This window comes from Microtus ochrogaster, chromosome 7, assembly GCF_000317375.1.
Source record: "Microtus ochrogaster isolate Prairie Vole_2 chromosome 7, MicOch1.0, whole genome shotgun sequence".
Taxonomy (NCBI): domain Eukaryota; kingdom Metazoa; phylum Chordata; class Mammalia; order Rodentia; family Cricetidae; genus Microtus; species Microtus ochrogaster.
Window position 1 is genome coordinate 33492929 of NC_022014.1, and position 15428 is coordinate 33508356.

Here is a 15428-nt window from a genome sequence, read left to right on the forward strand (position 1 = left end):
GCTCCTGATTTGGACCTTGAGATTTCAGTCCGGTGCTCCAATGTGGGTCTCTGTCTCTGTCTCCTTTCATCGCCTGATGAAGGTTAATATTCAGACACTTTTTGAGTGGCAAGCCATTTTCAATTCATTTTTATCCGAATCTTTATAATAAGATAGGAGATACTGACTTAACTAACATTCCTTTAAGGCCCATTCTGAACATGTCTTCCTAGCAAATTTCATTCTGATGACTGATTCAGTGAGGTATAAAGCTTCCACTCACTGTATTATTTGGTTTATAGTTTCTCTTTTTCCCAAAATTTCTTTTCTTTCTTCCTTTGGGTTATTTTGGTAATTTAGCATTCTCTTGCTTGTTTATTAGTTTTGTTTTGTTTTGTTTTGTTTTGTTTTGAGACAGGGTTTCTCTATGTAGCCCTGATTGTCCTAGTACTCACTCTGTAGACCAGGCTGACCTCAAATTTGGAGATCCTCTTACCTCTGCCTCCCAAGTGCTAGGATTAAAGGTGTGTGCCACCACCCAGCAAGAATGTGTAGCCCAGACTGGTCTCGAACTCATGATCCTCATTCCTCTTCCTCCTTCAGCAAATCCTACTGGTGTGTACCACCACGACTGAACCAGCCAGCATTCCTTTTTATTGGCTGTTAAAGGTGTATTTCTGTTTTGGGAAGGGGTGCTCTGGGGTTTATAATATGTATTATTAGCGTTTATCATTGAAGTCATACCACTGTGTGAATATTATAGAAAGTATGTAGTCAATAACCCGTTTTAGTAAAACGTATTGTCGCAAGTACCTGAGATAATCAACATATAAACAAGAAAGGTTGTCTTGTCCCGGTCCATGATCCAGCTGCTCTGTTGCTTTGGGCCTGCAGAAAGCAGCCCAGCATGACAGGAGCACGCGGCAGAGAAGGAAACGCATCTCGAACAGCAGAAAGAATGAGAGAAGGGGTCAGGACCCAGTGTTTCATCCAAGGGCACACCCCTAGTGACCCAGCTTCCTTACTGGGCTCTAAATAGTCCTTCCCTTCCCGAGCACTTAGGCCACAGACCAAGCCTTGGCCGTGAGGACCTTTGTGGGAAGCTCAAGACCCAAGGAGAGCAGGTCTGTTACCCTACAGCCATCCTGTCTGCACTGCATCCCTGCTCCTCGAGAACGCCAGCAGGCGGTGCTCAGTCTTCCTCCCAATAGACACGTTTTTTTAAATTAATAAGAAAGGAATAAATCTTAAATGTTTTCTAGATAGTGTTGCTCATATCCTTATTTCTGAATACCCAGGTTTCCTTTCAGCATTAGTTTCCATGTTCTTGAAACAGAGTGAGCTGGCAGCTGGTGTCATCATTTTCCTTACCCCGAACATCACCTGACTCCACCTTCATCCCTGCAGGGCGCATCTGTGCGGGCTGAGAGCTTCAGGGTTCATTTTGATCTTCCATCTTCCCGGAGTTCTGATGAGAAGCCTGTGGCTATTCAAGCTGACATTACCTCCCTAGTCATGCTGTTTAGCCACCGTTTCGTCTGCTGTGCGTCCTTTGGCAGTCTTAATTCCTCAGAGGCAGATGTTTGGATATTGTTTTATAAACCCCCGAGAATCTGCTCGCTGAATTCCATCTGTTTTCCTCCTTCAGTTTGATGGGCCTCTGAGACCACTCAGCCCTTTGTCATTTACAGACCTAGCAAACCCATTTTCCACAAAAGAGTGTTTCCAGACCATTCTACAGATAGGTTTGCAGTATTCCCATTTCGTTTCTCTGTGTGTGTGTTGTAGTTTGATTGTCCATCCTTTCTTTCATTTTGATCATTGCTTCTTTGACTTTATTGAGCATGGCTGAAAAATCACTCCCTTTAAATCCTCATCTGGTAATCCCAACCATAGGTAATCCCAACCCAAGACCAAAACGTGGGTTTATTTTATTTTGTCGCTTCCACTTAGCATGTGTTCCAATGACTTGTTTCTTTGTGTGTAATCTTAAATTGTTCCCCAGACATTGGACAAGCCATATACTATATAGCCCCAAAGTCTGTCACAATCCTCTGGAAATAACAGATTTTTCTGTGTTTATCATACTAGACAATTAAACCACCGAGACGTAAACCAAGCTGATTCTCGCCCTTGTGTCTAGAGTCTGTCCCATGGAAACAATAGGAATCAGTGTGACACTGGGGGATCCTGATGAGCTAGGGGCCTCCGCTCCTAACTGCCCTCTTGCTTGAGCCTCTCATCTCACTCTGGCAGTTGACAGGACTCAGCAGAACACCGGTCCCTGATGCTTCTGACCAGGAGTTGGAGCTTTGATTTGCTTCCGGAGTTCTAGGTGTCTCTGTCACTTTTCTCACTGCGGATGTCTTCAAGCCTAAGCTTCCAAAGTCAGAACGTCAAGTCATTTCTCCAAGCTTCGGAGTTCTCTGCAATCTGCTTCTTCAGGGTGTGTGTGTGTGTGTGTGTGTGTGTGTGTGTGTGTGTGTGTGGTTTGTTCAGCGTTTTCTGTTTTTAATCAGTGGCAGAGTTGGTTTAACCTCTGAATCTACAAGTTTAAACGAGCCCTTCCACTCCACAGTGTTTACATCAGGTATTTGGTGACAGTAATGGAGGTTGACTAACGTACGTTCTTATTCCCAACAACTGAAGCCAAGGATCGGGATGGGAAAACCAGAATCTTCCCGAGAAAGTAGAATATTCATGAAGGGAAAGCTGTATTTCCAAAGGCAGAATGTGTTTGAGGGAGAGGAAAAAAAAATTGTAAATATTCTACTCACATTTTAACAATCCTGTACTATTCAGTGTTAACATTTTACAGGTACATGTTTTATGCATGATCTTTGTGTTATGAATATCTAATGCATGTACATAATATAATGTTTGGATAATTTATAGTTTTTTTTTCCTAAGAGAGGCATAAATCCGATAACCTTTAAATTCCCATAAGAATCCCAGACTAGTTCTAGCATCTAACGATAGCATTGCTGACAGGCCCTTGCTAAGCTCTGTGAATACATTTGCTTTATTGGGCTTCATAGCAATGCTGACAGGTGAGTGTGGCTCCTATAACAAATGAGAAATCCGAGATCCAGGAGAGTCAGCAGTGTGCCCAGGTGCACACTAAGGAGTGGCGATGGGATCTGGGCTCCAGGGGGTCCTCCCTCGCAGCTGATGTTTTCTTCGCTTCGTCTCCCGTTTGGAGTTGCAGGCTACGGCCCAGCTAGCACTAGGTCACATCCACCACAGAAAACAGTGTAATAGAGAGGGGGAAACACCAACACTGTGTGGAGAAATAACAGTCTCCTCAAAGGAGCCCAGTCTTCTAGCTGCAATAGACTCGCAGCCCTGCGAGCCTCCTGCTCCTCTCAAGCTTCTCTCTCTGTGTCTGCCTCAGAAATAACAATGTACTTCACCATCTTGTTCAAAGCTGTTCTGGACCTTAAACCGGAAGGGCTAGGAAAGTGTGATGAAACGTGTGACTGTGGTTCTTCTGTCCCAACTCACACACTCGTGCTTCCTTTTCCAAGTCTTACAGTTACGGCTTCAACAGCGAAGGACCCAGGAACAGCTGGCTAACCAAGGCTTGATACCACGTGAGTACCCGCCGCTTTTCCGTATCCCCTCAGAGCTGTGATATCCAGGAGACAAAAAGACCCTAGAGATCAGCTAGTCTCAGGCGATGTATCTCTCAGCAGAGATCCCCGGGAATCTGAATCCGAGGACATCTAGGCTGTGGATGTTTTGTCGCCTATGCTTGCTTATATAGAGGCTGTTCCTAAGACTCCAATATAGTAGATTTACTCCCAGGGTAAACTCAGTGGATGGTGGGCATCTCTGGCTCTTCAGCTATTTGAACCCACAATTAATTAAATATTGTCAAGCATTTCCTTTGTAGAAGACTCAGTAGCAATACTGTTCTAGCATGAATACTATAATATTGAACTACTGCCCAAAGTTTGAGTCAAAGAAGGATTATCATAGGTTTTAGAAGATTATTTGAAATTTTCTAACAATTAAAACTAATTCTTGGTTGTCTAGGGGAAGGTGTCCCAGACATGAAATCACAGTTCCAATTAGTTCATATTAATTCTCCAAATAAAATACAAAAATCAGTGTTCATAATAACACCTGCAGAAATGTGAATCGTTGCACAGTACTGGGCTTCAGTGTTTAATATCTCAGACTGTACCCTAGGCAAGACTATGGTGGTTAATATGTATAGGGGCGTATTGAGGCCCGAGGACTGCCCAGAGCTGATAATCTTCAAGCTTTCCCTTTTGTAATTCAAAAGCTGCCCTCATATTAGCTAAGCATCCATATGATGAACAGCAGGGACCTTTGGAGCAAAACTTCTTTAGAGTTTTTTTCCTGAGCACAGAAGGGACGGACGGTCCTGTAATCACAGTACTGACTGCTCCAGCAGCACTGTCCTGCTGGGAAACGGAGACGGCAAGCTCGTGTCTAGCGTTTTTGTCTGCTCAGACTCCTGAAAGTGAGAAAGATGGAAGGAAGCCAGGGATCTGGGACTGCAAATCTCTCGGCCATTCCTCCTCGTTTTGGAAGGGCAGATGGCTCACACATACCAGAACCTCTCAGTTCATCCAAGTTCACAACTGATTTAAAACAAAATTCAGCCCACATGCCCAAATGCTGAACCTGGATTTCACAGCCTGCTTTTGGATAAGAATATTTTTGAAGCCTATGGGCATAAATCTGGAAACAAGTGAAAAATAAAAGGTCAAGACAGCGATGACCCCCCGGGATGTAGTTAAGGTCACGGCTGTCATGTCAGGTGTACAAATGGAGCATCTTTTCCTGTAAAGGAACAGAGTGGAGATGTAATGTTTTCTTCTCCAGAATTTTCAGACTCAAGTAGGGTAGCTATCAATGAAGCATTATTGAAATGCTTAGAGTTTGTGACTAGTCCGCTGCATCATCAAGACATTTTCAGGGCAGGGATGTCCTGCAAAGAATAAAATGTCTTACTCGAAACCCAGCCAAATGATAAAGGTTTGCTCATTAGCCACCTCTCCCCAACCAGAGTTTCTAAGGAAGCGGCTCCTGCTGTGGGAAAATGTGGGTGTCTGGCACACACCGCAGACCCTGTGTGGATGGGCCTGCTCTGCTCAGCTCTCTTCAGGAAGCTAGAGAAAGAACCAGTCTCTGCCCCTGCTGGTGTACCCAGAGTCCTAATAGGAGACTAACTTGACACAACACAACAAGGGACCATACCTAAAGGCAAACGAGGGTGGGAGGCTCCACAAAGGCTCGGATTCTCCTGGATTTGGCCTTATTTAACACATTTTATTAACTGTGTACAGAATCCAGAGCCATGCACTGAGAGGCCCACAATAATGACCAAGATGATTCCTGGGAGGAATTTAGAATACTCGGGGATCTGGCAATGGGTCTAATTCAGTGGGGTCTCATTGTCTGCCCCAAGAAGACCTTCAACTATTATTTCAATTTTTTAAGAGAAAAAGAAAAGGAAAGGAGAGGAAAAAATGAAAGGACAAAAAGCTGCAAAGTTCAGCTAATTCTCTGATTTTTTAAAAAGTTTTTCAGTTGTTTTTTCTTTTTAGGTTTTTCAGTTTTCTTTTTTTAAGTTTTTCAAGAAGCCATCTACACGTTTTCTAGCCAAGGCAGTGCTAATGGTCCTCACACTCCCTAGGCCTATCCTCAGCCCTCCTAGCAGCCCTACAGTCTCCTCACTAGGGTGATATTTCTCTTCAGCAGACATCTGAGATACTCACGGTAGTCAAATCCTTATTTCTAGCTAACATTCATGGAGACGAAGCTGAAGGCCTGAGACAGTTTTCTGATGTCCTAAAGCAGATCCAGCGAGTTCCAGGGCCCTCTCCTATTCACGTGCAAGAACTTAATACATAAAATAAGAGTATTGTAAAATCTCACTTGGCCCATGGTGTGAAATAACTGTAATTCTCTGAAAATTTCACAACTTACTATAAATTGCCTACACACAAAACCATGGCCACATTAGTGATTTATTCTAAATTGTCACATATACGTAGTTAATGGGAAACTGCCACTCTTGGGCAGTTGTTTTGTTTCTTTACGTTGGGTTATCTCCAGAGCCTGCAGGAATGCCATTTTTCTCTTCGTGTGATAGAGCAGAGGTCACAACCCGTGATGTCCAGTGCCCACACAGACCCCCTTTCTACCCGCTAGGCTCAGGCCCCACACAGACCATTTTTCTCAAATGTTCAAAGAAATTGTTTTATATTTGTAAGAACGTAAATCATTGTGACCAAAATAGTCAAGGAGAGATGTGGGATGTGACTCGTGGTGCAACACCCACTTTTAGTGCAAAAAAAAAAAATCCAAAACAAAAAAATAACCCTGGTTTTGATTCCAATACTGCAGAGACCCACTGGGAAAATGTGGAGGATGGCCCAGTCATCTCAATGGGATGTTTCACTCTGACCAGCTCTGAGGGATCTCACTTTTTCTCAGTGTGATGATAAACTGTGTTTTCTCTTCTCTGACCCCAAGGAGCTGAGATGTTCTTTCCAGTTGACTTGTCCACCTCATCCAACAGGGTTCAATTTCCTTCCTTCCTTCTTCATGTAATGTGCAGGCTTTGAGGTTGCTGCTAAGTAACAAACAGTCTACACCAGTAGCAGCAACATTTTTTTTTCCCAATACCTCCAATCACTTTAAAATCATTCACTTGTTTTTATGAGTTTGTATGAGTTTACGGTTTTCCCACTTCTGGTGCTTTGAATAAAAATTAAATGCACCATTTTTTGATTAGAAGTGAAGACAGATGTCTTCTTGCATTCTTAGGCCAATGTAGAACCTTAGAGCAACTTATGAAAAAAGTTTTCTTTGGACCTGAGTAGGAGGCTGAGCCATATCCTAAGACAGCTTTCACAGTGAATGGTGAAGACCATGCTTTCCAAACATTGTTTGAATTATATCTCAGACACACACATGATTCCCCATATGGAACTGTCTGACTCTCCACTGAAGCTAGGGTTTGAAAGGATGTCTTCACCAGGTCTGTAGGCTCAAGGGTGTAGGCTATGAAGAAAGCGCACTCTTGGGGCTTTAGAAGAGGGCTCCCTCTGCGTTGGGAACGTCAAGGAGGGTTTTCCTCATTGTTTTCATACAAATATCCTCCCTGCACTCCTTATACCTGAGCATCACCCTCCCAGGCAGACACTTTTTATTTTTAAAATTTTTATTATTCATTTGATGGCTTCATTAAGAGTTTCGCTTATATTCACTCTTCCCAAACACACCCCAGATTCCGTACCCAACCAACTTTATGTTGTTTTATTTAAACCTATGATGTGCAAGACACGTAGGCTTCCAACAGAGCATCATCAACCAGGGGAGCTATACTCTTAGAGGAAACTCCCTCTCCCAGCAGCTAACAATTGTCAATAACCCCAAAGTGAGAGGTGGAATTTCATGCCCCATTCCCACCTCTGTGCTAGGATTTGATCTGGCTCGGACTTGCTCCAATCTTGAATTCAGAATTTTAAATGGCTCCATCTTATTTTGACCCCTTCCAAAGCTCCCACATAAACGGTTCTCAGCCTCTTGACCTGGATGCACTAAAAATGGTCTTAGAGCTATGAGCATCTACTAGGAGTAAGGCTGTACCTAGGGTATACACACGGGAATCAGACAGAGTTTCTGAGTCACTAAGGAGCTAGCTCCACGGAGCCCTCGTTTAACTGTTTCTGTGGAGCAGTTGGGGAAGTGTAGAGCCCTTCTTGAGAATGGCTACCAAGAGGTTTGAAGGAGGAACCTGAGTGTTGCTTCCCTCTCTGCTACCAAAGAACACCTAATGGGGATAAACTCAGGGAATACAGGGATACAGCTGTCTTCCTGGAATGGAAAAGGCGAGGAAAGAACTGGGATAGATGTTGGAGGACCTAGAGACCAGAGAGGTCACTGTGTGCCCACAGTTTCAGAGAAAGCCACCTCTGACTGGAGAGGGATTTCCGGGCAGCTCGAGTTCAATGATCTGATCTATGTAAATGAATTTGGAGACACGAGGAGCTGTCGGTGAATGGTGCTGCCTTTATTTGTTTTGCAGACTAATCCAAGCTACATCAGCCACATACTTACCGCAAAGCCTTGGTAAACCCCTGAACTCTGTGGCATTCCTGAGTAGCCAGAAGAATGACGGGCCATCCCCGCACCCACCCCCCCATGCAGCCTCACCATAGTGTTGAGACATTCACGGGACAGAGTCCCCCTGCCTTTTCTCAGTGCACCAGCTGACTTGGCTTCTCCCCACGGGCACCTACCACACACTGTTGGCTGCCTGAGCAGAACGCGGGGCACGAGGGGATTAATCTGTCTGCCTCTTCCTCTCTCCCTACCATCTCGCCCTCAGAGCTAGGGGACGGTATCCTGAACTTCCATGCCAAGCTGGATCAGTTGCGTCTTCTCTCTTCTCTTTCAGCTCTCCCTCAATTTTCCGGTTGCCTGTTTCTTAAGAAATAGAGAACCAGCCACTGGAGACAGGCTTTAAATTTGTCTCTGTATCCATGACAGGAGAAACTCCCAACTATTTGCATGTGTGAGGTCAGACTCTAGTGTACACACCAGGTCTTAAATGCCACCAGCTACATTGGGCAAATACACTGTTTTCAAACGCCAAAAACTATAATTTGAGCACAGAATAAGCGATCTATTACCAACTTCCCCTCAGAGAGAAAGAGATAGGTACATAGATAGAATGATTTCCAAGCTGCTATCACCTCCACAAAGCCTGTATCCTGACTACTCAAAGGGAAGTATTTAAGGCCTGTTCGCCTTTCAAAGCAAGGCAGCATGAGCAAACACCATGAAGTCCATTTTATAAGTGAGAAGCCAAGAGTGCAGAAAACCTACTGGATTCGTTTAAGGTTATACCAACAAGGAGAGGTCTCAACTAGATGGGTCCTAAATTCTCAGGTACCCGGGAATGCCTTTAATCACACAGCATCATGAGTCTCACATCTGGACGTGACCGTGTCTCCCTCCCCACAGACTACCCTGTAGCACCCACATGGTAACTCACAGCCTTCTGTAACCTCAGTTCCATGGGATCTGACATCTTTCTCTGGCCAGTGTGGGAACCAGGCACACACACGGTATACTCGCAGACATGCCAGCAAAACACCAAAACATATAAAATTAAAATTTAAAAGGCCTAATTATTACTAAGCTCATTATTAATCCACATGTCTATTTTCAACTAACTACAAGTGAGCTACAAACTTACTAGCAAATGGTTTTCACTGGAGCTGGTACTTTTAAACTACATTGCTGTGACTCCAGGCAGCAGTGGCAAAAGAGACTGTCAGGCACCGAGCATCCTTTCTAGGAACTGAAATCCAATCCTGGCAATCCCAATCCAGGGCTTCTCATTAGAACCAGCTGTATCTGTGAGACCTTCGATAGGGGCACACTAGCCTTACAAGTCCCACGGGCTGTTGTCCTTAAGCCTGGGTACCAACAACACCTGGAGAGTTTGTTCAAAGCCAAATTCCTATACCTCCCTCCCAGAAATTCTGAGGCTGTGGTTCTGAGATGGGGTTCAAGGGCCCGAACATCTAACAAGTTCCCAATTGATGCTGGGAATTGCCGCTCCTGGGGGCCTGTCCTAAGAACCCTCTGTAGCTCGCCTTCCGTCTCTATTCAGTGGGGTAGGACAGAGTACCCGGAGTTCTCTCTGGGCCTGGTAGTGAGAGGTCCCCTAGAGAGAAGTCAGTGCCGCGCAGCATCCCTAGTGGGCTGCCACTCAACACCAAAGCCCCGCCCTCGACAGAAGAACCCCGCCTCAGCCTTAATGAGTTCTCTGCAACCTCGGCCTCACTGGATCCCCTTGAAGGCCTGAAGTCGGAGTGGAGCACAACGGACCGCAGGAGGCCTGTTCTTATCTAGGCGAATGTTTATCCACACAGCTGACCCAAATTAGCTGGAGCTGCAGGGACAGAAATAGGAATAGCCTGCGACTGAACGCCGAGGCGAGAACACCAATTCCCCTGTGAGGAGCGATTAATCTTCCTCCAGGGGAACAAGTCAGATGTGTGGCTGACTGGATTTATAGTCGAATTCTAATTTGAAATCACATGGACTTATTTTTTTAATTTAGAAATCCAAATTCCTTTTCCATCTTAAATGTCAGTGTCCTTTAAATATGAAATTTTGCCATTTGATACTCCCTGGGCTGGCAGCAGAAGTGGTCTTTTGTGTATTTAAAAAAAAAAAAATCAACCGAGGGAGGCATTATGACTTTTGGAGGCCTGCAGGGGAGATGGCTAGAGCCCACATTCTCTGGAGTCACAGGGTAGACAAACCTCAAGCCCTGGGCCACTCTGCTGGGGAGTTTTCCATAGTGTGACCTCAAGCTAATGCCCCATAGCACACCCGACCCCCACGGCAAACCCCGAGGAGAACCTGGCTCGGTGAGGGCAGCATGTAGGGCTCTTCCTGTTCTTCTCAAGACCTCATTAAATGGACATAGCTTCCCACCCTGCGGTAGAAGGTTCCAGAAGACCGTTGTGCTCCTAACACCGAGGACTAAACTGTTCCGGTGTTTCCCAGGAAAGGAAGTGACAGTCATGAGTTGTGGCTTTGTAGAACCAGGGCAGGGAATACAGTGTTTCCTAGAAAAGGGAGAAGCTCCTCTGGTAAGACCTGAAGAATCTCAAAGATGCAGAATGGGTAAATTCCCCTCATGTCCAATTAGAAGCATTGTGTGGGCCAGCAAGAGGGTTCCGTAGCTAAAGGCATTTGCTACACAAATCTGACAGCCTGAGCTCAATGCCCAGAACTCCCATAATGTGAAAAGGGAGAGCTAACCCCACAAAGTCATTCTCTGTCTTCCTCAATGCCCCTCAGCATAGTGCCCCCACATAAACATCATACATACGATAATTTTAAAAAAACAAATTGTGTTTAGAATGTGGGAAATATCTAAAGATTATGGTTCTCTTTGGAGACTACCTCCAGGAAAAACACATTATTCTTCCTAACCACTCAATAAAGGTCAGTTCAGAATCAATCCCTTTACTGGTGATGAAAGTAATTCAGCCCTACTAACATGTAATGCCTAATTCCATGGACCCCAGGAGATGGGACAAGAGGTGACACCTCTTGGTGCAGAACTCACACCTTACAGGGGCCCGAGTAGACTCTGTGACCTGGTAGCTTGGCAAGAGGGAGTCACTCTGTCCTTTCCCATCATGAGTTCCACGGATCAAATATGAGAAAAGGCAAGCCTCCTTCCCAGGGGTACCGAGATTCCTGGTGAAGAAAGCACATGAACCACAATAGCACCACACGCTTGTTTCTCAGAAACACTTGACTAGGAAAAAGTGAGAAGGGGGGGGAATGGCATCGACAGTAGTAAGTGTAGCTGGGGGGCCCATTTTAAGGTGGAATATGTGACAACAAACAAGCTGAGAAATCCTTGCCAAGTCAGTGTGAAATGTGATAGTCAAGCTATCTGTCCTTTTCCCTTTGAAAAAGAGCCTCTGCTGCTCCAGTTGACAAGAGAACAGGTCACGTCGACTGTATTGGGTACAAAGCAGCCAGTTGGACAATTTTGGCATGGCCTTTGGTCCGCATTGCTAATGTGGGACTGAGTTGGGGGAATTGGTAAGCATGCCCAAACAGCATCCTACAGAGAAAATAATATGGCCAAGCCCCACTATGTACTACCAGGTCCTGTTAGCTTGAGCTCCGTATGGGTACACACACACACACACACACACACACACACACACACACACTGACCTAGTCAAAAACCCAATTCAAGATTCGGAAAATGACATCCTTGCCTGTAATGTGAGAGTGGACACCTGCTAGAATATTTGTAGAATCTGGATCGTGTGTTTCATAAACATATCCAGACGAATGACTAATTTAAAAAGAAAAGCAAGGCAACTCCGTACGCTGCTCAGCCTCTTCACTTGCAGTGAAGCCTGATTGTCTATGGCTTCCAGCTGACACTGTTCCCAGGAGGCCAGGAAGCCAACACGAAATTCAGATGTGTGCAGAAAGCTGCTCTGCACGTTTGCTACTCCGAGTTTACGGAACCCTAGTGAAGAGGTGCTTCCAAGGAGAGATGGGAGGACACAGAGAAGACCGGAAGTGCTAACTGGGACAGGTTGGCCGCTCTGTGCCACTCTGTGCCACTGGACAGGACTGCCTGGGGAGGCCACCTCTGCTGCCAGAGAGCAGCTGGAACCCCACTCCTGAAAAAAAAAATGAGGGAATCAGAGGACCTAGGAGCCAACTGTGTGTTCCTGTACAAGGCAATCCATGGCAATGGACCTCAGTTTCCCCACTTTGGTTAGGACTGGGATTGGAGTTCACTGGACCCTTTGAGCTCTCATGTTCTGAGTCTCAGCTTCTCACTTGACACCCTTGACTGCCTGCCCATGATCAACCAGCCACGTTCTATTCTGAAATAGCCTTTTCCTCCAGGATAGCCACACGCATCCCAGACTACAACTATCCTCCAAGCTTATAGAACTAAAGGCTTAGCGAAGTCAGTGAGGGTGTTAGCTGCCCCACTTAGCCCTCAAACCAATGTTATTCTAGCCTGGCCCCCCTGTGTCCTCCGAAATCTGGCATGGCCTGCCTCCACCACTTCTCTTGTCACAAATCCTTCCTCTGCTGCTCTTCCTGGTTTACCCCCCCGAGTTCTGCCTTCCTCTGTCTCCTGTGGCTTCTGGGCAGCTGGCATCCTCTGGGTCTCTCTTCTTTGTTGCTTGTAGCCTGATAGAGGCCATCACTTCCAGACTGTGCATAGCTCAGCAAGCACACGGCAACCCTGCAAGACTGACCCCGCCTCAAGCCAGCCCGGCTCATCTCTTTATCTTCCTTTGCAGCACTGAAAAGTCCAACTGAATTCCATGACCCAAGAAAAAGTTTGGAGAGTGACAAGGTAAGTTTTGCAAACTGCCCTTTCTGAACAAGGCATGGCTGACAGGGCGTAGATATTGCATGCTAAAATGTTGGCTCGGGTGCATAGGATTTCTGCAACAAACTCCAAATGGCCGCATCCCTGTCCTCATACCCTGTAGACTTGCACTCCCTTGAACAAAGACAGCTGTGGAAATGACACCTCCTGTGTCAGCTCTAAGAGTGATAGTTTTTTGGTTTAAAAAGGAAATGTTTTTAATCACTCCAGGTTGGAGGACAGTCATCAAAGATAGGCTAGAGGTCAAAAGGTCAGAACACCTTTAAGAAAGGAAGTAAGGTTGGCCTTCCCACTGAGTTATCTTTTACTACAGTCAATTTCGTTTTTGTTCTGGTTTGGTTTTTGGTTTTCAAAGCAGGATTTATTTGTGCAACTTTGGAGCCTGTCCTGGAACTCGCTTTGTAGACCAGAATGGCCCCAAATTTACAGAGATCTGCCTGTCTCTTCCTTCTGAGTCTTGGGGTTAAAGTGTGCACTACCACTGCCCGGTCGGTACAGTCATTCTTAGCAAAATCAGATTTCCTAAAAGGGTTCAGTGGAAAGATGAAGGCTGGGAGTAGGGAGAGCTACACAAAGAATGGCATTCATTTGATTTTCTCATTTGGGGGACAGGGTCGTTTGGTTCATTTCGGTTTTTCATTTAAAGGAAAATTTGACATACTCAGTGGTCACCTTTATCATAGATTTCTACTCCTGATAATATCAGTGATATAAATACAATGTAGGAGCCGCCAGCACCTTCTTGGACATGGAAATGAGTGGCTGGTGTCTTTCCTTGTCTGTTATTTGCAGCCTTGTAGCCTGGCTGTGAATAGACAGGAAGAACAGAGTTTGCAATTCTCCCAACTTGTTTGTGAGGGGCTGGGATTCCTAGCAAGGCAGAATAATGAACAACAGATGTCACCAGCAGCGGGGAGACCTAGAATAGGGAGAGGGAAGAACCTGGAAGGAGTTAGAAGCCTGTGATCCTCAGTTGGTTTGAGCCTCGCCTGTCAGTCCTCCAGACAGCTCCTCCATGGCAGTGAGATGTGGCACACCACCCTTCCCCCGGGTGCCTTCCAGAGTCTGGACTGCAGGTTCCACACTTCGCCATGTCAGAGATCACTGGCAAGGGCTGGAGAGAGTCCATCATAGTGCAAGTTTGTGCAATGGTTTATCTCTGACCTTCGTTGCTTTGGTGACAATTAGGCAATCAGACCCATTACAGCTAAGTGTCTGCAGGCCAACTGCCATATGAACATCGCTAGGCTGCCTTTGTGTTTATGTTTAGAGCCCTTGACTCGGGCCCAGGCTTTTCACCCCCCTCTGCCCTTCCTTTCCATGCTAAAATTCTAAGGGGAAATTTTGTGTTTCTTTGCAAAAACATGGGGAAAGGGGGATATTTTCCATTTGCTACTCATAGAGTACTTTTTCCTTTGGAGAGAAATTAAGAGTTTTGTGCTTTTGTTCTACAGACTGAAGATTCCCTAAAGCACAAGGGCAGAAACAGGTCTGATCGTGGCAGCCTGGTTAATATGCACATTCTCCAAGGTAAGGCTACCTAAATCACAAACAAGGGCAGGGCTGCCCAGCAGGGGGCCATTTCGCTAGAGCTTCTTGTCTCTGTATTTGCTAAGTCCCTTTAAAAGACTCTCCAAAGATAAATGAATGAATAAAATAAAAATCTTTCTAAACCAAATATATATGCATGTATACATGTATATATATAGGCATCTTTGAACAGTCATCCAGTCATTCTTAGCCACACAGAAGACTTAGAAAGCCACCCATTTGCTTCAGATTTGATTTCCTGCCTCACCTACACCATTCCTGACCCTAAGGCCAGGCAGCTCCATCATTTTGCTGAGCACCTACAGAGAGTCCTCCTCTGTCCACATGGGGAGTTCATCTAGTTGTTCCCATAGTCATCACATAGCAGCTCGATTCTGCCCTGTGGATGCGTTTTTGTTCCAGTGCAGCGCTTCTCAGTCTGCGGGCAGCAACCACTTTGGGGTTCAAATGGCCTTTATACAAGGGTCCTCTACCACGGTCAGAAAACGCAGGTATTTACATCATGACTCATAACAGTAACAAAATTACACTTACGAAGTAGCAACAAAAATAATTATATGAATGGGGGTCACCACAACTTGAGGAACTGTCTTAAAGAGTCCTGATCTTGTTGGGAAATAGGAAACAAAGTAAACACCTAGTTGCCATCTTGGACATTTTCTGGGAACTCTTTAATCGGTGGGAAAGTGCTGCACTGAGGGTTGCAAGGGTTTGGCTGACCTTGTCAGTGCAGAGATGACCAAGATGTGAATGTCTGCCCTTAGTGATTCCTTCAGGGTATCAGAGAAGAAAGACAAGAGTATTAGAGTTCGCCACCCAGGACAATAGAGAAAATGCATGTTGCAAATGCATAGAGAGCATGCACGGTGGTGGGAATGCACAGAGAGCATGCACGGTGGTGGAAATGCACAGAGAGCATGCACGGTGGTGGGAATGCATA

The 15428-nt window shown here is 45.5% G+C and overlaps 1 protein-coding gene across 1 annotated transcript in view; it reads left to right on the plus strand.

The window, feature by feature from the left end:
* Window positions 1-15428, plus strand: part of Myocd (myocardin) — a 91667-nt gene that overhangs the window by 32881 nt on the left and 43358 nt on the right. The window contains exons 2-4 of the mRNA XM_005349862.3: window positions 3507-3572; window positions 12846-12901; window positions 14392-14467. Of these exons, the coding sequence (XP_005349919.2) occupies window positions 3507-3572; window positions 12846-12901; window positions 14392-14467 (198 nt within the window). The remainder of the gene's footprint in view (window positions 1-3506; window positions 3573-12845; window positions 12902-14391; window positions 14468-15428) is intronic.